General features: G+C 30.4%; 2 protein-coding genes and 2 long non-coding RNA genes across 4 annotated transcripts; all 4 read left to right on the top strand.

The window, feature by feature from the left end:
* On the top strand, window positions 5,146–6,398 carry LOC109356625. The gene is made up of 2 exons (XR_002108763.1): window positions 5,146–5,270; window positions 5,908–6,398. It is a non-coding gene; the product is annotated as an uncharacterized LOC109356625 (long non-coding RNA).
* LOC109356181 (phenylalanine ammonia-lyase 1-like) lies at window positions 9,642–11,151 on the top strand. Its single transcript, XM_019599517.1, has 2 exons — window positions 9,642–10,188; window positions 10,764–11,151. The coding sequence occupies exons 1-2, from the start codon at window positions 9,767–9,769 to the stop codon at window positions 11,149–11,151; spliced, it is 810 nt and encodes a 269-aa protein (XP_019455062.1). The 5' UTR covers window positions 9,642–9,766.
* Window positions 14,051–15,304, top strand: LOC109356624. The gene is made up of 2 exons (XR_002108762.1): window positions 14,051–14,176; window positions 14,814–15,304. It is a non-coding gene; the product is annotated as an uncharacterized LOC109356624 (long non-coding RNA).
* On the top strand, window positions 18,553–21,443 carry LOC109356621 (phenylalanine ammonia-lyase 1). Its single transcript, XM_019600034.1, has 2 exons — window positions 18,553–19,094; window positions 19,670–21,443. The coding sequence occupies exons 1-2, from the start codon at window positions 18,673–18,675 to the stop codon at window positions 21,417–21,419; spliced, it is 2,172 nt and encodes a 723-aa protein (XP_019455579.1). The 5' UTR covers window positions 18,553–18,672; the 3' UTR covers window positions 21,420–21,443.

Below are 22,841 nucleotides of genomic sequence, written 5' to 3'. Positions count from 1 at the left end.
TCGTTCATAATATATCAACAACAAAGAAGATGTTGTTGTCACAAACAAAATTGCTAGACTACGTAGCCAAGGGGATGAGTAGACTAAATAACCGTAAAAATTATATGTTTTTATTGCTAATGCCCAAAGGTAGTAGCTTGATTTACCTTGTAAGATGTTACTTGTCTTGCTCTCATTCTATCACAATATTTTTAAGTTCTTTAGTATTTGTCAAATTTTGAATTGGAGAGGTTGTCTAAGGCTTACTTGGCAAGTTGGCATATCCTATCCTTGTTGGAATATGTTAAGGATGGTTTTTTCAAAGTAGCTTATTATCACAATAATGTTGAAGATGTCACCCACATGTTTGATATAATGCCCCAATGAGTTTTGCATCTTGATGATGATGATTATTATTATTATTATAGCCTTGAGTTGTGTTTTATCTTTCATTTTGGATAATGGGGTTTTTAAGTTTTATCAGTAATCCTTGTTCTTTTTCATTAATCCATGTTATTATTATTTAAGTTTTATTAGTAATCTTTTTCATTTTCCCTGTTCTTTCAGTAATCCTTATTCTGAAAGTGCTTGTCGTATCTTTAGTCTTGGCCGTTGGGAATTTCATTCACAGTATTGGTGTTACTTTAAATGCCTAATTTTAGATGCATGGATGCAGGCAAAGATTACTTTAAAATAGGTAGAAAATGTTAGTCCTCCCATTATGAAGCAGGTTCTACCTTTAGTTAAGCAACTCCCTCCCTTGTACATGGATTTGGTCAAGGGAAAAAAAATTACTCCAAAGCCTGAGGAGACTCGTCGACTTGTATGTGACTTCTCTAATTACTAATGTTTCCAACAATTTGATCCTTATTTTTAAAGAAGGGTTTGTTTAACATTCATCTAGCATAATCTTTCACCATTGCATTTCTATTCTCTGTCAATGAACATATTATTTGCTTAGAATGTTGCAACTATGTTCCTAACTGCATCAAATTCTTAAGGTCTTAGAATTTGGTCATATTTTTTTCCATGGATTATATAATCACATTATAGAAGACAATTTTAATTGAATGTCATTTTAGGACCAAGTTTCTTTGAATTTAGAGAATCCTGTAGTTATTCTTATGCCTTACATTATATTTTCCTAATTCTCTGTCTCTTGATTCTTTTTTTACAACTTTAAGAGTATGTTCATATGAGGAATATTGGGTTATGTTTTTTATTGGGTCAAAATAACTCATCAACAGTCCTTGTTTAATTGGTTGGTTTGTTGAAAAAGATTTAAGAGTTTATAGATGCAATATAGTCATTACTGAGATTCTTTTTGCACCCTTTTGTTTTTATAATGGTATCAGTAATCAAATAAGTCGGAAGTAAGAACTAATATTTAGCCAAGTATCTTACATAGTTGAAATTAAAATTCGTGATTATATTTTAATGGATAATTGTGTATATATCAACCAAGTGGAAGTGTGAGGCATGAAGCTAAATGATGGCCATTAGTTGTGAAAGACCTAGTTCCATTACTTAAAAGCAGTGTACAGAAGAAACTTCACAATTGTTTTCTATAAACTACTATTCATGTTAACAAACAAAAGTTCAACATAAAGATATTATCTTGTATTCATATAGTATAATTTTAGCGTATTGTGGAATTGGCTTTCTTTTATTCCTTTCTGTAAATATTGTGTTATGCTTCTTGGTTAGAAATTCATGGTCCTTATTCTACATCATGATAAAAGAAGAGGAATCTATGAGGGTTTGACTAACTTCTTTATACATGTATGTGCAAGTACTATTATTATATTTGGTATTTTGTTTGTTTTCTTGATTTTCCTGGTTTGAATATAATGGTCTTCTGAAAGTTGTCTTTTCTGGTTAGATAATTGTTTTTTGTTTATTTTATTTACGTGTTTAGATATAGGTATTTTGTCTTTTATTGTTAGTTGTATATGCTTAGTTAGTTTATATAATGATGTGTTAATTATCAATGTTTTTTGTATTGTTTCAACTAAATATTTTTATTTTATTATTTCTGGTAAATGAGGATGCAAGTTTGTCTGATACACCTTTAGGTGCAAGATGATCATCTCGAGCTAGCAACATTTAGGATATTTGTTAAGTATTTTGTTTTTAAAGTGTCATATGAAACTATTTTAGTTTTTTGAGATTTTATGGTGTATTTGGATTTATAATGAAAAATGAATTATAACTCTTTCAACTTTGTTATGCTACATTGGTTATTTGCAATGAAATTTTATTCTAGCTAAGATCATTTGTTTTTAGTATTGTATATTTAAATAATAATTTTCAATTAATGAGATTAAAGTTGTAAAAATTATGAAATATATAATAGTGTTCTCTTCTATGAGGTCTTTATATGTTATTTTGAGTTATGGAGGTTGAATATCATTACAATTAAACTTCTCAAATAGTGGAGGTTAAAAACATCCACAAATAAACCACTACAAATGTATAGATATCAGAGGTTTTCTAAAACCTTCTCAAAACGCTTCTAGCAGTCATAACTGTGAAGATTTTTGAAACCTCCGCTGGTTATATTGTGGAGGTTAAAAACCTCCACTAATCGTGTAAAAAACCTCCACTAAATACAAAATCTGTTGTAGTGGATGAAGATGATCCTTTTTTGGGACATATCAGTCGCGTGAGAACGGAACAACTACGGATGATGATTTATATACAAGAGATGATCACGGTGAAGGAGAAGCCCTGACATGCGTTGTTGTAAAGGATACCTACAACAATGCTTTTTATAGAAATCGTTATTGTACATTATTATTATTACAATGGCGCTATGTGTGATGCGTTATTGTATTAAGGTGTTGTTTGAAAAAATTTATGTATAATACAGCAACGCTTTTCTATTATTGCGTTGTTAAATATATGAACTTCAACAGCGCAACAATAAGCGTTGTTAATAAGACCTATAAAATGTGTTGTTTATGTAAGACTATATGACAGAGCTTTGTAGACGATGCGTTGTTGTATTGATGCACTATATGACATCGTTTTGTGGACGATACGTTGTTGTATTGATGCACTATATAATAGTGCTTTTTGGGTGTTGTAATGTGGTATATAATCCATACAACAACATTTGTGAAGCGCTGTTAATGATGACCATATACTACTACGGTCAAACAGAAAGCGCCCAAAAACACTGTTATACATCTGAAATAAGCACTGTTGAACGACAACTCTAACGTAGTGTTCGAATATGTAATGCTTAAAGGAATGAAATAGTCCATCATATAAAAGATATGGAAGATGTTGATCCTCCATGATCTTCTATATTGGATATACGTTGATGTAAAACATTATTAACATGATGCATTTAAACTAGTATTTGAAGTGGATAAACTACAACACTTCAAATCTTTAAGTGATGTCAAATGTTCATTTTCAACATCGATTAAGGTTATAAATGATGTCTTTTGTCTACTGAACCAAATGATGGTCTTACATCACTAAACCAAGTTGGTGATAGCTTAAACTTGAATGGATAGTTGTTTTTTTCTTACTTCTATTCAAGTAGAGGAGATGAATCCATTGTTGTATTACAAATAAAAACAAATTTTTTTTATTGAGTTACATTTAGTCGTTCATTAAATGTTACATTACTATACAATTAATTAACTAAGTCTTAAATAATCCACTACTAAACAATAGAATAAGATAAAAAGATGTATACAATGATATTGTAACAAATTTTAACTTTGCCACTATATCATTCACCATTCAAATTTTATTATCATTAACTCTTAAATAAAAGTAATACAAATGAATGATAAATGATACACTAATTATGTATAAATATTTATATTATTAGTATATATATATTACACTATTAAAGAAACCCTACTTTACTTATACCCCAAATTAAGATAAGGAGATTCCTTTAAAACGTTAAAACTCTAAATATAAAATATAAAATTTCAAAATAACAACAAAATAATAAATTGGGTATTCTAGTTATATATATTTTTTGTTTTAGCGAGTCAAATAATTATTTTTATACATTTATAGATATTAGTATTATAATAGTTTTTGGGATTTTATGAAGTTACTAATGATTTTTTGTCCAAAAAATGTGCTCTGTTAATTTTTGGAGTTAAAAAAATATATTTATCCTACCAATTTTTTTTTTGTAAATACAATATGAAAACAATTATCATAAAAACATATTTTTAGATGTTTGATGACTAATTTTATTGCCTTTTGACTATTGGATTCTCAATCATTATAAAATATTTAGTAACTGCTTGTTTGAATTATAATAACGATCAAGTCTAATGGATTCTCCTAGAATGAATGATTATGTTGTAGAGTAAGTTTTTTAATTTACTTATGAAAGTAAGTGAAAAATCTCCCTTTTTAAATTGAATGTAAAATCTATAACTGATAGTGTAAAATATATACGGTCAGTACATCATTCATTTGTATTACTTTTATTTAAAAATCAATAATAATAAAATATGAATGGTGGATTATGCAATATTAGTATAAAAATCTCTTTTACTGTTAGTGAATACATCATTTTCTCTCTTAAATTTAGCAAAGTTATCATTAAGGTAATATTAATAAATGATACATTAATTGTTATCCTCATGAGATAACAAATGATTTAATTAAAAGAAAAATACATATACAGGTTAATGATTCTTTTTATCATCTTCCTTTGTGCTAAAAAGTGGAAATATACCATTGAAATCGACATATATACTTTTGGTGTTACCAATGGTATTTGTTCGCCTTTTTGAGTAAGAAACTAATTTATTTTAGGGTTTTCGGCTATTCCACTTAACAAGTGTCACTCACAGAAATCGTATCCTCGACTTTGGGGATCCAATAGAACTTTACACCATTAGACCAACACCCTGTTGATTAATCGATATATATATTAAATACATAGAAAGTGATATACTTAATTTTCAACCCAACATATCTTTTAATAGCTTTCTAAACTTAGATAACAAAATCCTCATAAATTAAACTAATTCATAGTAATGTTATGATTGTTAACAATGCCTTGAAATAATGAGAATGCTTCCATCTGTGTAATCTCAATGTTGACACGTGGAATACATCTCACCAAACACATAATAAATTACATCACATCTTCTATTTCTTCTTCCTTTCATCACACTTCTTTTCTTTCTAATATTATAGATTCTTCATTAATTAAGTGGTTAAGCTAAACCCATTATTCATTCCTTCTCCAGATTCAGTGTTACAAAGGGTGCTTCTTTCACTAATATTTTCAGTAACAGGTACACTATTTACAATTTCTTAATTTCAAGTTCTTTATTCCAATTCATCAACCTTATACATATTTTATTCATAGATTTTCAACAATATATCTTCCTCTAATTTGATTCTAGCAACTCAAACAATATGTGGAATTTCCATATAAACCATACTCATATTTCAATCCTATAATTTGTGAATTACCATACGAGTTTTTTATATTTTGATCTCGATTAGTTGTTCCTGTGTTTTTAATTCTGGATTTTGTTTATTTAATAGGTTATAATATAATATCTATGCATTATTGGTATAAGAATTTATATACATTTTTTCTGAAAAGTCAATAAAAATTAAATATAAATAGTGGATGATGCATACAGAATATAAAACTTGTTGGATTTGGTCATTAAATTGTAATTGAGTTTTGGATATGTTTAGGCCATAAATTTATTTTCTACAATATCTAACAAAATAAATTTTTTATACATAGTCAATGCATTATCTACTATTCATTTACATAATTTTTTCTGAATAATCAATGATAATAATTGAAAATGAATAGTGGACAATGTAGTGGCCGTGAAAAAACTTCTTACACTATCAGTATATACATATTTTCTTTTATGTGTATGTGTTTTTGATTAATTTTATTTTTGATAGTTGAGAATGGGGATCTTGGTGATATCTTTGCCATTAATATTGTTCATATTGGTATTGGCTTTGGCATGTTACATGTTGGGTAGGGCCAAGGGTCGAAGACAAGCCCAACAGATTTATGGGCCCCCAGCACCTCCACCTCAATCCCAACTGATATATGGGCCACAAACACCTTCACCTCAAGCCCAACAGACTTATGGGCCACCAGCACCTCCACCCCAAGCCCAACAGATTTATGGGCCACCAGCGCCTCCACCTCAAGCCCAAGTGAAACCACAAGAGGCATAGTGAGTGGTGACTCAATTCAATTGTTCATATTATTATTAGGTAATTTCTAATGGCATACTAATTGGTATGGATACGTGTAAGGCCCACTCGATCCTCAAGGTTAAAGATTCAATTTCCGAGAGAGACACTTGTTGAAAGGGGCAGTCACAAATTTGAAAGTGATTAGTTCCTTACCCAAAAAGATGAGGGAATACCCATGGTAGTACCAAAAAATTGGTTTGGATACATGTGAATTAATCCAATTTCTAGAGACAGAGATGGTCAAGAAAAATCATAGGTGAAATGATCATGATATATTTAGAAATCAATATTTTGTCAATAAAGTATATTTATGATATAAAAATTATTGCATCGTTCAATCCATGCATTCTACAAGACTAAAAAAAACTAGTTAACTAACTTATCATATGTGTTGGTGTATGCTCTATATACTTATCATGTGTTAGGAAAAGATATATCCTAAACCTTAAAATTACAATAAGTTGGTAAGTATCTTTCTTTATAGTTCATTTATTATTATTAATGTGAAACTTGTTTAAATTACTGGTTAATTAATAAGTAGTTGGTTTAGTTATATAAAGTTTTATTGGATTTATAAATATCATAAAAGATCAAATTTTAATCATGAGAGTCTCATTTTAGCTTTTTAATAAGTTTAATAAGCATAACATACTTGAGTAAAAAAAAACCTATGACTAGCTCTTTAGAAAATTTCAAAATGAACAATTTCAACAAAATCTTAAAAATCTCCGAGTTTCTTGTCTTATTATGTTGTGCTCCATGTATTTTTTATTTATAGAGTTTATTGAATATGAGTATAAAATTTGTACACTGACAACGTAAAGATTTATATACATGTATATCATCATTCACCTTTTATTTAGATTACTTTTATTAAAAAGTCAATAATAATTAAATATCAATGGTGAATGATACAATAATAATATATAAATCTTGTACATTGTTAGTGTATACATCTTTTTCTGATTGAATAAACATAAATGACTATAATAGAATTTCTGAATATAAAAAGAAAAAAAAGTATACTAACCGTTAAATCCATAGCATGCGATATTGATATTTTAATTGACTCCACTTGTTACAAGAAAATGTCATGATGTTAATAAAAACTTTGTTCACTTCATTGAGTCAAGATTAAGACTTTCGCGTACTTCAAGTATGAATAAGAAGTCTCACATTATATAGAATTTGAATAAATTGAATATCATATAAGTAAATAGACTCATAAACCTAAAATTTTAAAGTTTTGGATCAAAATGTGATATCAAACTTAGTTATATGCTTCTTTCATTTTACCGATAAAAGAATAGTGTATCATATGAAGAACATATCGGATAAGGTAGATGAAATGAGAAATGGATGTGACAATGAAGAAGTGGTAAGTGACAACTACCTAGAAGATCAATCTCCGTTGTCTTTGTTGGGTCATGCAATCTTGCTAGTTGCACTTGTTTTTTTCCTCACCTAATATAAAATTGAACTTTTCTCTTATATTTCCCATTGAATAAGGGGTCTTTGTTCAAAGTGGGAGGCTAAAGATTATTTTCTAATCTTTTTTATATCACAACCAAAAATGTGTGCATTGAATCATTGACTTGAATTTGCAAGCCATAAACGACCATAGTTTTGCACTGATTATAACTTTATAGTAGATAAAAAAATAGGAATTTTTACATGTTTCAATAGGTTGACATTATTAGTATTCCTGACACTATAAAAACGTTTATTAAATTGGTAATAACATTCTCATTGACTAAATTGGTTTTTACTATATTGTAACTTTTGTTGTCATTCTATCTTAAAATTAATTAACAATATGAGAAGTAACTTAATTCATGTTTAGGAGAACGAGATAGACGGTGAAAGATTTATTTATAACATGCATCCTCGATATAAGTTTCTGGATGAGATAGAAAGTTTCTTTTGATCTATGATTAAAAGTATTTTTGGTTTATGACAACCGAAAAGAAATTGGAAGCTAACTCTGATAACATGTTAATGTTTTATCTTAAAAGTAATTATTAATGAGAAAAGTAACTCAATAAATATTTAAACGATATTTGAAAGAATAAGACATTATCGATATTTACTATCTAACCCTCTACCTATGGACATTTAAAAAATAAATAGGTAAGAATCACTAATATTGTTGAAGTTGTGTAACATCATCATAAATAGAAAAGTACAAATATTTATTTGACATGAATTCCTATTTCTCTGGCAAAAAACTAGTCACTAGCTCCTATAATACATTTTTAGAATGGGAGAACAAGAAATTTTCGTCAATAAAGGAATAGTTCAACTATTTTTTATATGTACTCTAACACTCCCAAATATTTATTTAAACTTTTCATTAATCAATCACAAAGTATTAGTCCAGTAATATAAGATCTCATTAGATCCTCAGGATAACCAACAAATCATAAATTTGATTCCTATGAACAATATGTATTAGGAGAGAGAGCCATACAATTAAAGTATCAAAAGTCACCTACCAAGTAGAAGATGGGAACAAGATAGATATGGCACTAACTACCAAGTGAGTGGAATATGATCAACAAAATTCCACGTTGCAAGATCATCATAGCCACATGATGATTGGTTAAGAATCTTAGGACCATAATTAATTTTGGACTAACTCTCTTTTTTCTATATTTGTGGCTCAATAGTTTCCACACCTTATCTTCACCTACCAAACTCCCAACCAGGACCAAACCCAACAAGAGTTAATTACTAAACTTTTCCGGAGAAAATGAGAGATTTTATTTATCATAAGAAAATAAATATATTTTATACATAAAATATGAAAATAAAACATGATGACATATTTTATAAAAAAATTAATTATCAAAAATAATTTACACAACGTTTCAAAATACATTCTCATGGAAAACATGATGACATATTTTATTTTCTTACTCATTTATTAGTGGAGTAAATACGTATTTTGGTTCCTCAAAATTTATAGTGTATCAATTTGGTCCCTCAAAAATTAAAAAATTTATAATAATTCCAAAAATATCGAATGTGAGTCAAATCAAGTATTTTAACATGTTTATAACACCTGATAGGGACTTTGAATGATCTCATACTTTATCCACCCAACGCCACCCCTCAATTTAATTATGCATAAATTATTATCATATAATACAATAATCAACAAAATATTTAATAAAATAAGTAACAAATGAAAGACTAGACATTTTCTGAATGAGTGAAACTTTTTTGTATAAGAATAAAAGCCATAAAATGGAAATTATTTGTGTAAATAAAAAATTGAGCCCCTATTAACTATGGAGTATGGACCCAATTTAAGTTGTAAGGCAATTGTTGCACATGTACCAGGTTCATGCATCTTATTATAGTACTATATAAACATGTTCTATATATATATATAAACCCCTTTTTCTCTTCTTTCATCAAGGAATTCCACAACTCCAAAGTTTTCCTTCAACTCCTTAATAGTTATTACCACTCTCTCTCTTTCTCTCTTTCCAATTTCTCAAGGTACACACTTATAAGTGAACATTTATAAGGTAAAGTTTTCATTAAAATGGAAGCTATAACAAAAACCAATGGCCACTACCAAAATGGTTCATTATGCTTGAATACAAGCACTACTACTAATGGATCAAATATTAATAATGACCCTCTCAATTGGGGTGTGGCTGCTGAGTCACTAAAGGGTAGCCACCTAGATGAGGTGAAGCATATGGTAGCTGAATACCGGAAGCCTATGGTCAAGCTTGGCGGCGAGACACTCACCATATCTCAAGTGGCTGCCATCGCCGCCAAGGACCGAGGCGTCCGAGTAGAGCTATCGGAATCAGCTAGGGCTGGTGTGAAAGCAAGTAGTGAATGGGTGATGGAGAGTATGAATAATGGAACAGATAGTTATGGTGTCACTACTGGCTTTGGTGCTACTTCTCATAGAAGAACTAAACAAGGTGGTGCTTTGCAAAAGGAGCTTATAAGGTAATAACTAATTATCTAGATTACTTGCATAAAAAGTTTACTATCTTTAACAAATTTAACAATATACAACGTACTAGAAAATGATTGCATAATTATCTGATATTGTACATAATTATCTCTATTTCTAGCATGTTTTTTTAACACACCTCCTTAAATTATATTGGAAAAAACTTTGTACACCTTATTGGTGTTCAACTTTTGGTGGCAAGAAAACATTTTCATTATATTCTTAGTTATCTGTTGGTCTAGTGGTGTAAGACCCTATTAGATTCTCAAGATGGCCAAAAGGTTAATGGTTCGATTTCTGATAACGACACTTGTTGGAAGGGGCAGCCATGCACCCCGAAATGGATTAGTTCCTTATCCAAAAAAAGGTGAGGGAATATCTTTGGTAGAACCAAAAAAATTATATTTTTAGTCACGTATGCATTGAAATAAATTTTCATTTACCAAACCCATTTGTCTCAATTCATAGAAAGTCATAGTGACATTATCCTATGATGTCTCCTACATGGATTATGGTATAAGAGTAACAATTTAAGATTAAGAACTCATAATTTTTTGTTCTTGTTCAGGTTTTTGAATGCTGGTATATTTGGAAATGGAACAGAATCAACTCACACATTGCCACAAAGTGCAACAAGAGCAGCAATGTTAGTGAGAATCAACACTCTTCTTCAAGGCTACTCTGGCATTAGATTTGAAATCTTAGAAGCCATTACCAAACTCCTTAACAACAACATCACCCCTTGTTTACCACTTCGCGGTACGATAACGGCTTCGGGTGATCTTGTCCCTCTTTCCTACATTGCTGGTTTATTAACTGGAAGACCAAATTCCAAGGCCATTGGACCCAAAGGAGAGGTTCTTAATGCTAAACAAGCTTTCGAAGTTGCTGGTATCAACTCTGGTTTCTTCGAATTGCAGCCGAAGGAAGGACTTGCACTTGAAATTTTATTCTAGCTAAGATCATTTGTTTTTAGTATTGTATATTTAAATAATAATTTTCAATTAATGAGATTAAAGTTGTAAAAATTATGAAATATATAATAGTGTTCTCTTCTATGAGGTCTTTATATGTTATTTTGAGTTATGGAGGTTGAATATCATTACAATTAAACTTCTCAAATAGTGGAGGTTAAAAACATCCACAAATAAACCACTACAAATGTATAGATATCAGAGGTTTTCTAAAACCTTCTCAAAACGCTTCTAGCAGTCATAACTGTGAAGATTTTTGAAACCTCCGCTGGTTATATTGTGGAGGTTAAAAACCTCCACTAATCGTGTAAAAAACCTCCACTAAATACAAAATCTGTTGTAGTGGATGAAGATGATCCTTTTTTGGGACATATCAGTCGCGTGAGAACGGAACAACTACGGATGATGATTTATATACAAGAGATGATCACGGTGAAGGAGAAGCCCTGACATGCGTTGTTGTAAAGGATACCTACAACAATGCTTTTTATAGAAATCGTTATTGTACATTATTATTATTACAATGGCGCTATGTGTGATGCGTTATTGTATTAAGGTGTTGTTTGAAAAAATTTATGTATAATACAGCAACGCTTTTCTATTATTGCGTTGTTAAATATATGAACTTCAACAGCGCAACAATAAGCGTTGTTAATAAGACCTATAAAATGTGTTGTTTATGTAAGACTATATGACAGAGCTTTGTAGACGATGCGTTGTTGTATTGATGCACTATATGACATCGTTTTGTGGACGATACGTTGTTGTATTGATGCACTATATAATAGTGCTTTTTGGGTGTTGTAATGTGGTATATAATCCATACAACAACATTTGTGAAGCGCTGTTAATGATGACCATATACTACTACGGTCAAACAGAAAGCGCCCAAAAACACTGTTATACATCTGAAATAAGCACTGTTGAACGACAACTCTAACGTAGTGTTCGAATATGTAATGCTTAAAGGAATGAAATAGTCCATCATATAAAAGATATGGAAGATGTTGATCCTCCATGATCTTCTATATTGGATATACGTTGATGTAAAACATTATTAACATGATGCATTTAAACTAGTATTTGAAGTGGATAAACTACAACACTTCAAATCTTTAAGTGATGTCAAATGTTCATTTTCAACATCGATTAAGGTTATAAATGATGTCTTTTGTCTACTGAACCAAATGATGGTCTTACATCACTAAACCAAGTTGGTGATAGCTTAAACTTGAATGGATAGTTGTTTTTTTCTTACTTCTATTCAAGTAGAGGAGATGAATCCATTGTTGTATTACAAATAAAAACAAATTTTTTTTATTGAGTTACATTTAGTCGTTCATTAAATGTTACATTACTATACAATTAATTAACTAAGTCTTAAATAATCCACTACTAAACAATAGAATAAGATAAAAAGATGTATACAATGATATTGTAACAAATTTTAACTTTGCCACTATATCATTCACCATTCAAATTTTATTATCATTAACTCTTAAATAAAAGTAATACAAATGAATGATAAATGATACACTAATTATGTATAAATATTTATATTATTAGTATATATATATTACACTATTAAAGAAACCCTACTTTACTTATACCCCAAATTAAGATAAGGAGATTCCTTTAAAACGTTAAAACTCTAAATATAAAATATAAAATTTCAAAATAACAACAAAATAATAAATTGGGTATTCTAGTTATATATATTTTTTGTTTTAGCGAGTCAAATAATTATTTTTATACATTTATAGATATTAGTATTATAATAGTTTTTGGGATTTTATGAAGTTACTAATGATTTTTTGTCCAAAAAATGTGCTCTGTTAATTTTTGGAGTTAAAAAAATATATTTATCCTACCAATTTTTTTTTTGTAAATACAATATGAAAACAATTATCATAAAAACATATTTTTAGATGTTTGATGACTAATTTTATTGCCTTTTGACTATTGGATTCTCAATCATTATAAAATATTTAGTAACTGCTTGTTTGAATTATAATAACGATCAAGTCTAATGGATTCTCCTAGAATGAATGATTATGTTGTAGAGTAAGTTTTTTAATTTACTTATGAAAGTAAGTGAAAAATCTCCCTTTTTAAATTGAATGTAAAATCTATAACTGATAGTGTAAAATATATACGGTCAGTACATCATTCATTTGTATTACTTTTATTTAAAAATCAATAATAATAAAATATGAATGGTGGATTATGCAATATTAGTATAAAAATCTCTTTTACTGTTAGTGAATACATCATTTTCTCTCTTAAATTTAGCAAAGTTATCATTAAGGTAATATTAATAAATGATACATTAATTGTTATCCTCATGAGATAACAAATGATTTAATTAAAAGAAAAATACATATACAGGTTAATGATTCTTTTTATCATCTTCCTTTGTGCTAAAAAGTGGAAATATACCATTGAAATCGACATATATACTTTTGGTGTTACCAATGGTATTTGTTCGCCTTTTTGAGTAAGAAACTAATTTATTTTAGGGTTTTCGGCTATTCCACTTAACAAGTGTCACTCACAGAAATCGTATCCTCGACTTTGGGGATCCAATAGAACTTTACACCATTAGACCAACACCCTGTTGATTAATCGATATATATATTAAATACATAGAAAGTGATATACTTAATTTTCAACCCAACATATCTTTTAATAGCTTTCTAAACTTAGATAACAAAATCCTCATAAATTAAACTAATTCATAGTAATGTTATGATTGTTAACAATGCCTTGAAATAATGAGAATGCTTCCATCTGTGTAATCTCAATGTTGACACGTGGAATACATCTCACCAAACACATAATAAATTACATCACATCTTCTATTTCTTCTTCCTTTCATCACACTTCTTTTCTTTCTAATATTATAGATTCTTCATTAATTAAGTGGTTAAGCTAAACCCATTATTCATTCCTTCTCCAGATTCAGTGTTACAAAGGGTGCTTCTTTCACTAATATTTTCAGTAACAGGTACACTATTTACAATTTCTTAATTTCAAGTTCTTTATTCCAATTCATCAACCTTATACATATTTTATTCATAGATTTTCAACAATATATCTTCCTCTAATTTGATTCTAGCAACTCAAACAATATGTGGAATTTCCATATAAACCATACTCATATTTCAATCCTATAATTTGTGAATTACCATACGAGTTTTTTATATTTTGATCTCGATTAGTTGTTCCTGTGTTTTTAATTCTGGATTTTGTTTATTTAATAGGTTATAATATAATATCTATGCATTATTGGTATAAGAATTTATATACATTTTTTCTGAAAAGTCAATAAAAATTAAATATAAATAGTGGATGATGCATACAGAATATAAAACTTGTTGGATTTGGTCATTAAATTGTAATTGAGTTTTGGATATGTTTAGGCCATAAATTTATTTTCTACAATATCTAACAAAATAAATTTTTTATACATAGTCAATGCATTATCTACTATTCATTTACATAATTTTTTCTGAATAATCAATGATAATAATTGAAAATGAATAGTGGACAATGTAGTGGCCGTGAAAAAACTTCTTACACTATCAGTATATACATATTTTCTTTTATGTGTATGTGTTTTTGATTAATTTTATTTTTGATAGTTGAGAATGGGGATCTTGGTGATATCTTTGCCATTAATATTGTTCATATTGGTATTGGCTTTGGCATGTTACATGTTGGGTAGGGCCAAGGGTCGAAGACAAGCCCAACAGATTTATGGGCCCCCAGCACCTCCACCTCAATCCCAACTGATATATGGGCCACAAACACCTTCACCTCAAGCCCAACAGACTTATGGGCCACCAGCACCTCCACCCCAAGCCCAACAGATTTATGGGCCACCAGCGCCTCCACCTCAAGCCCAAGTGAAACCACAAGAGGCATAGTGAGTGGTGACTCAATTCAATTGTTCATATTATTATTAGGTAATTTCTAATGGCATACTAATTGGTATGGATACGTGTAAGGCCCACTCGATCCTCAAGGTTAAAGATTCAATTTCCGAGAGAGACACTTGTTGAAAGGGGCAGTCACAAATTTGAAAGTGATTAGTTCCTTACCCAAAAAGATGAGGGAATACCCATGGTAGTACCAAAAAATTGGTTTGGATACATGTGAATTAATCCAATTTCTAGAGACAGAGATGGTCAAGAAAAATCATAGGTGAAATGATCATGATATATTTAGAAATCAATATTTTGTCAATAAAGTATATTTATGATATAAAAATTATTGCATCGTTCAATCCATGCATTCTACAAGACTAAAAAAAACTAGTTAACTAACTTATCATATGTGTTGGTGTATGCTCTATATACTTATCATGTGTTAGGAAAAGATATATCCTAAACCTTAAAATTACAATAAGTTGGTAAGTATCTTTCTTTATAGTTCATTTATTATTATTAATGTGAAACTTGTTTAAATTACTGGTTAATTAATAAGTAGTTGGTTTAGTTATATAAAGTTTTATTGGATTTATAAATATCATAAAAGATCAAATTTTAATCATGAGAGTCTCATTTTAGCTTTTTAATAAGTTTAATAAGCATAACATACTTGAGTAAAAAAAAACCTATGACTAGCTCTTTAGAAAATTTCAAAATGAACAATTTCAACAAAATCTTAAAAATCTCCGAGTTTCTTGTCTTATTATGTTGTGCTCCATGTATTTTTTATTTATAGAGTTTATTGAATATGAGTATAAAATTTGTACACTGACAACGTAAAGATTTATATACATGTATATCATCATTCACCTTTTATTTAGATTACTTTTATTAAAAAGTCAATAATAATTAAATATCAATGGTGAATGATACAATAATAATATATAAATCTTGTACATTGTTAGTGTATACATCTTTTTCTGATTGAATAAACATAAATGACTATAATAGAATTTCTGAATATAAAAAGAAAAAAAAGTATACTAACCGTTAAATCCATAGCATGCGATATTGATATTTTAATTGACTCCACTTGTTACAAGAAAATGTCATGATGTTAATAAAAACTTTGTTCACTTCATTGAGTCAAGATTAAGACTTTCGCGTACTTCAAGTATGAATAAGAAGTCTCACATTATATAGAATTTGAATAAATTGAATATCATATAAGTAAATAGACTCATAAACCTAAAATTTTAAAGTTTTGGATCAAAATGTGATATCAAACTTAGTTATATGCTTCTTTCATTTTACCGATAAAAGAATAGTGTATCATATGAAGAACATATCGGATAAGGTAGATGAAATGAGAAATGGATGTGACAATGAAGAAGTGGTAAGTGACAACTACCTAGAAGATCAATCTCCGTTGTCTTTGTTGGGTCATGCAATCTTGCTAGTTGCACTTGTTTTTTTCCTCACCTAATATAAAATTGAACTTTTCTCTTATATTTCCCATTGAATAAGGGGTCTTTGTTCAAAGTGGGAGGCTAAAGATTATTTTCTAATCTTTTTTATATCACAACCAAAAATGTGTGCATTGAATCATTGACTTGAATTTGCAAGCCATAAACGACCATAGTTTTGCACTGATTATAACTTTATAGTAGATAAAAAAATAGGAATTTTTACATGTTTCAATAGGTTGACATTATTAGTATTCCTGACACTATAAAAACGTTTATTAAATTGGTAATAACATTCTCATTGACTAAATTGGTTTTTACTATATTGTAACTTTTGTTGTCATTCTATCTTAAAATTAATTAACAATATGAGAAGTAACTTAATTCATGTTTAGGAGAACGAGATAGACGGTGAAAGATTTATTTATAACATGCATCCTCGATATAAGTTTCTGGATGAGATAGAAAGTTTCTTTTGATCTATGATTAAAAGTATTTTTGGTTTATGACAACCGAAAAGAAATTGGAAGCTAACTCTGATAACATGTTAATGTTTTATCTTAAAAGTAATTATTAATGAGAAAAGTAACTCAATAAATATTTAAACGATATTTGAAAGAATAAGACATTATCGATATTTACTATCTAACCCTCTACCTATGGACATTTAAAAAATAAATAGGTAAGAATCACTAATATTGTTGAAGTTGTGTAACATCATCATAAATAGAAAAGTACAAATATTTATTTGACATGAATTCCTATTTCTCTGGCAAAAAACTAGTCACTAGCTCCTATAATACATTTTTAGAATGGGAGAACAAGAAATTTTCGTCAATAAAGGAATAGTTCAACTATTTTTTATATGTACTCTAACACTCCCAAATATTTATTTAAACTTTTCATTAATCAATCACAAAGTATTAGTCCAGTAATATAAGATCTCATTAGATCCTCAGGATAACCAACAAATCATAAATTTGATTCCTATGAACAATATGTATTAGGAGAGAGAGCCATACAATTAAAGTATCAAAAGTCACCTACCAAGTAGAAGATGGGAACAAGATAGATATGGCACTAACTACCAAGTGAGTGGAATATGATCAACAAAATTCCACGTTGCAAGATCATCATAGCCACATGATGATTGGTTAAGAATCTTAGGACCATAATTAATTTTGGACTAACTCTCTTTTTTCTATATTTGTGGCTCAATAGTTTCCACACCTTATCTTCACCTACCAAACTCCCAACCAGGACCAAACCCAACAAGAGTTAATTACTAAACTTTTCCGGAGAAAATGAGAGATTTTATTTATCATAAGAAAATAAATATATTTTATACATAAAATATGAAAATAAAACATGATGACATATTTTATAAAAAAATTAATTATCAAAAATAATTTACACAACGTTTCAAAATACATTCTCATGGAAAACATGATGACATATTTTATTTTCTTACTCATTTATTAGTGGAGTAAATACGTATTTTGGTTCCTCAAAATTTATAGTGTATCAATTTGGTCCCTCAAAAATTAAAAAATTTATAATAATTCCAAAAATATCGAATGTGAGTCAAATCAAGTATTTTAACATGTTTATAACACCTGATAGGGACTTTGAATGATCTCATACTTTATCCACCCAACGCCACCCCTCAATTTAATTATGCATAAATTATTATCATATAATACAATAATCAACAAAATATTTAATAAAATAAGTAACAAATGAAAGACTAGACATTTTCTGAATGAGTGAAACTTTTTTGTATAAGAATAAAAGCCATAAAATGGAAATTATTTGTGTAAATAAAAAATTGAGCCCCTATTAACTATGGAGTATGGACCCAATTTAAGTTGTAAGGCAATTGTTGCACATGTACCAGGTTCATGCATCTTATTATAGTACTATATAAACATGTTCTATATATATATATAAACCCCTTTTTCTCTTCTTTCATCAAGGAATTCCACAACTCCAAAGTTTTCCTTCAACTCCTTAATAGTTATTACCACTCTCTCTCTTTCTCTCTTTCCAATTTCTCAAGGTACACACTTATAAGTGAACATTTATAAGGTAAAGTTTTCATTAAAATGGAAGCTATAACAAAAACCAATGGCCACTACCAAAATGGTTCATTATGCTTGAATACAAGCACTACTACTAATGGATCAAATATTAATAATGACCCTCTCAATTGGGGTGTGGCTGCTGAGTCACTAAAGGGTAGCCACCTAGATGAGGTGAAGCATATGGTAGCTGAATACCGGAAGCCTATGGTCAAGCTTGGCGGCGAGACACTCACCATATCTCAAGTGGCTGCCATCGCCGCCAAGGACCGAGGCGTCCGAGTAGAGCTATCGGAATCAGCTAGGGCTGGTGTGAAAGCAAGTAGTGAATGGGTGATGGAGAGTATGAATAATGGAACAGATAGTTATGGTGTCACTACTGGCTTTGGTGCTACTTCTCATAGAAGAACTAAACAAGGTGGTGCTTTGCAAAAGGAGCTTATAAGGTAATAACTAATTATCTAGATTACTTGCATAAAAAGTTTACTATCTTTAACAAATTTAACAATATACAACGTACTAGAAAATGATTGCATAATTATCTGATATTGTACATAATTATCTCTATTTCTAGCATGTTTTTTTAACACACCTCCTTAAATTATATTGGAAAAAACTTTGTACACCTTATTGGTGTTCAACTTTTGGTGGCAAGAAAACATTTTCATTATATTCTTAGTTATCTGTTGGTCTAGTGGTGTAAGACCCTATTAGATTCTCAAGATGGCCAAAAGGTTAATGGTTCGATTTCTGATAACGACACTTGTTGGAAGGGGCAGCCATGCACCCCGAAATGGATTAGTTCCTTATCCAAAAAAAGGTGAGGGAATATCTTTGGTAGAACCAAAAAAATTATATTTTTAGTCACGTATGCATTGAAATAAATTTTCATTTACCAAACCCATTTGTCTCAATTCATAGAAAGTCATAGTGACATTATCCTATGATGTCTCCTACATGGATTATGGTATAAGAGTAACAATTTAAGATTAAGAACTCATAATTTTTTGTTCTTGTTCAGGTTTTTGAATGCTGGTATATTTGGAAATGGAACAGAATCAACTCACACATTGCCACAAAGTGCAACAAGAGCAGCAATGTTAGTGAGAATCAACACTCTTCTTCAAGGCTACTCTGGCATTAGATTTGAAATCTTAGAAGCCATTACCAAACTCCTTAACAACAACATCACCCCTTGTTTACCACTTCGCGGTACGATAACGGCTTCGGGTGATCTTGTCCCTCTTTCCTACATTGCTGGTTTATTAACTGGAAGACCAAATTCCAAGGCCATTGGACCCAAAGGAGAGGTTCTTAATGCTAAACAAGCTTTCGAAGTTGCTGGTATCAACTCTGGTTTCTTCGAATTGCAGCCGAAGGAAGGACTTGCACTTGTTAATGGCACTGCTGTTGGTTCTGGCTTAGCTTCTATTGTTCTATTTGAAGCAAATGTTATAGGTGTGCTAGCTGAAGTTTTATCAGCTATTTTTGCTGAAGTGATGCAAGGAAAACCCGAATTTACTGACCATTTGACACATAAGTTGAAGCACCATCCTGGTCAGATTGAGGCTGCTGCAATTATGGAACACATTTTGGATGGAAGTTCATACATGAAAGATGCTAAGAAGTTGCATGAGGTTGATCCTTTGCAGAAACCGAAACAGGATCGTTACGCGCTTAGAACTTCACCACAATGGCTTGGTCCTCTTATTGAGGTCATTAGATTCTCAACAAAGTCAATTGAGAGAGAGATTAACTCTGTCAATGACAACCCTTTGATTGATGTTTCAAGAAACAAGGCCTTGCATGGTGGTAATTTCCAAGGAACTCCTATTGGAGTCTCTATGGATAATACACGTTTGGCTCTTGCATCGATCGGAAAACTCATGTTTGCGCAATTTTCCGAGCTTGTCAACGATTTTTACAACAACGGGTTGCCTTCAAATCTCACCGCTAGTAGAAATCCGAGCTTGGACTATGGTTTCAAGGGAGCTGAAATCGCGATGGCTTCATATTGTTCCGAGCTTCAGTATCTTGCGAATCCGGTCACAACTCATGTCCAAAGTGCTGAGCAACACAACCAAGATGTGAACTCTTTGGGTTTGATTTCCTCTAGAAAAACAAATGAAGCTATTGAGATCCTGCAGCTTATGAGTTCAACGTTCTTGATTGCGCTTTGCCAAGCAATCGACTTGAGGCATTTGGAGGAGAATTTGAAAAACGCGGTCAAGAACACGGTTAGCCAAGTTTCGAAGAGGACTCTTACCACAGGAATCAATGGTGAACTCCACCCTTCAAGGTTTTGTGAGAAAGATTTGCTCAAAGTGGTTGATAGAGAGCATGTATTTACCTACATTGATGACCCTTGCAGTGCAACATACCCTTTGATGCAAAAACTTCGGCAAGTGCTAGTGGATCATGCACTAGCAAATGCAGAGAATGAGAAGGACTTAAGCACATCAATATTTCAAAAGATTGAAACATTTGAGGACGAGTTAAAGGTGATTTTGCCGAAAGAAGTCGAGAGTGCAAGGGCTGCATATGAGAGTGGTAATTCGACAATTCCGAACAAGATCATCGAATGCCGATCTTACCCGTTGTACAAGTTTGTGAGAGAGGAGTTAGGGAGTGAGTTGCTAACAGGAGAAAAGGTAAGGTCACCAGGTGAAGAATGTGACAAACTATTCATAGCAATGTGCCATGGTAGAATTATTGATCCTCTTTTGGAATGCCTTGGAGAATGGAATGGTGCTCCTCTTCCAATTTCTTAGTTCCATTACTTAGTTACTTTTGGATATGTCTTCTTTGTAATTTTTCTTGTTCATTGATAACCATTTTGTTTGTTAAGCCTATGGAAAATAAATATGAAAAGCTTAGTTTTGGTTTGTCTCATTGATCCTATTTTAGATGCCACATTAAACAAGTGCTCCTCTTACTACTGCATTTTCTACTTTACTCATAAATATTGCTATTTTCTGTAGTTATTTCTTGTATTCATTTGATTCTTCTAAACCTTTTGTGACACTAAATAATGGTCCCAAAGAAGTTTCTCTATGACATTTTTCAAATCTATAAGAAAGCTTTTGTATAGATTAATATTAAAAGCTTAGTTTTACCACAAAAAAAGACCACAATAGATAATATTAGGATGCAATTGCCATAAAGAAATTCTTGGTGCACGTTTCTATGGTGCATATTATCTTCACAAAATTAGAAAGTAGTTGTGTTGAATTACTTCAGAATGATTAACTATTATCATGTCATAGAAACTTAAAAGAAGTAACAATTGTATAAATGTTACTATAATTGTCTACTTCTACTAAGTCTACTACTCTACTTTCATGAAGGAAAACTATTGAATGTTACATACATTGTAACAAATGACCGAGTCTACATCAACGAGGTGTTGGTCTAGTGATTAAGGCCCCATTGGATCCTCAGGTAGACTAAAATGTCAAATGTTCGATTCCTGAAAGCAAGGGACAATCACGTATCCCGAGAGAGATTAGTTCTTTACTTAAAGAGTGATGTATATATTGATTATACCAAAAAAACGACCGAGTATACTAATTCAGAACTTTGTACAAAAGGCATATATCAGCAGATGAGGTAGCTGAAAATTCAAAAACCAAATTCATTAAAGGAGTCAAATTTCTATGTACAATCCTCTGCTGTGAAAGTGGCAAATGCTCATGCTTGAGCATGAAGAAAACTAAAATGGAAGAGGAAACCAAAGGGCAAAACCAAAAGATTGAGAATTTGTGTAAAAATGAAACTATTACTCATTGATTCAACTTGAAAGCTTACAATGAATCCTTTATATACAATTGCAATTAAGAATAATGATAACTAACTGATTTCTCAACTAACTCTATCAACAAAAATAGGTTACTTATTATGCAAGTTACACAATATTACTCTCTTTTAACTTGAACACTTTTGCCCTCTGCCTCATGCATTTTTCATTCTGTTTCATTGCTGGTTAACACTAATGTTGAACTATATTCAGTTACCACTTTGCATATGATTCAGGCACATTGAGGTGTTTGGAGTGCTTAGACAAAATGTCTCAAAAATTTGAACTTATAGGTTAATGGGTTTTTGTACTATCAAATGATATGGAGTATGTGAAGTACTTACCAAAGTGATATGGAATTTTTTTGGTACTACTAAGGTATCTCTCATCCTTTTTG

The sequence above is a fragment of the Lupinus angustifolius genome, chromosome LG09 (assembly GCF_001865875.1).
Source record: "Lupinus angustifolius cultivar Tanjil chromosome LG09, LupAngTanjil_v1.0, whole genome shotgun sequence".
Taxonomy (NCBI): domain Eukaryota; kingdom Viridiplantae; phylum Streptophyta; class Magnoliopsida; order Fabales; family Fabaceae; genus Lupinus; species Lupinus angustifolius.
This window is presented reverse-complemented; position numbering and strand designations above follow the sequence as displayed.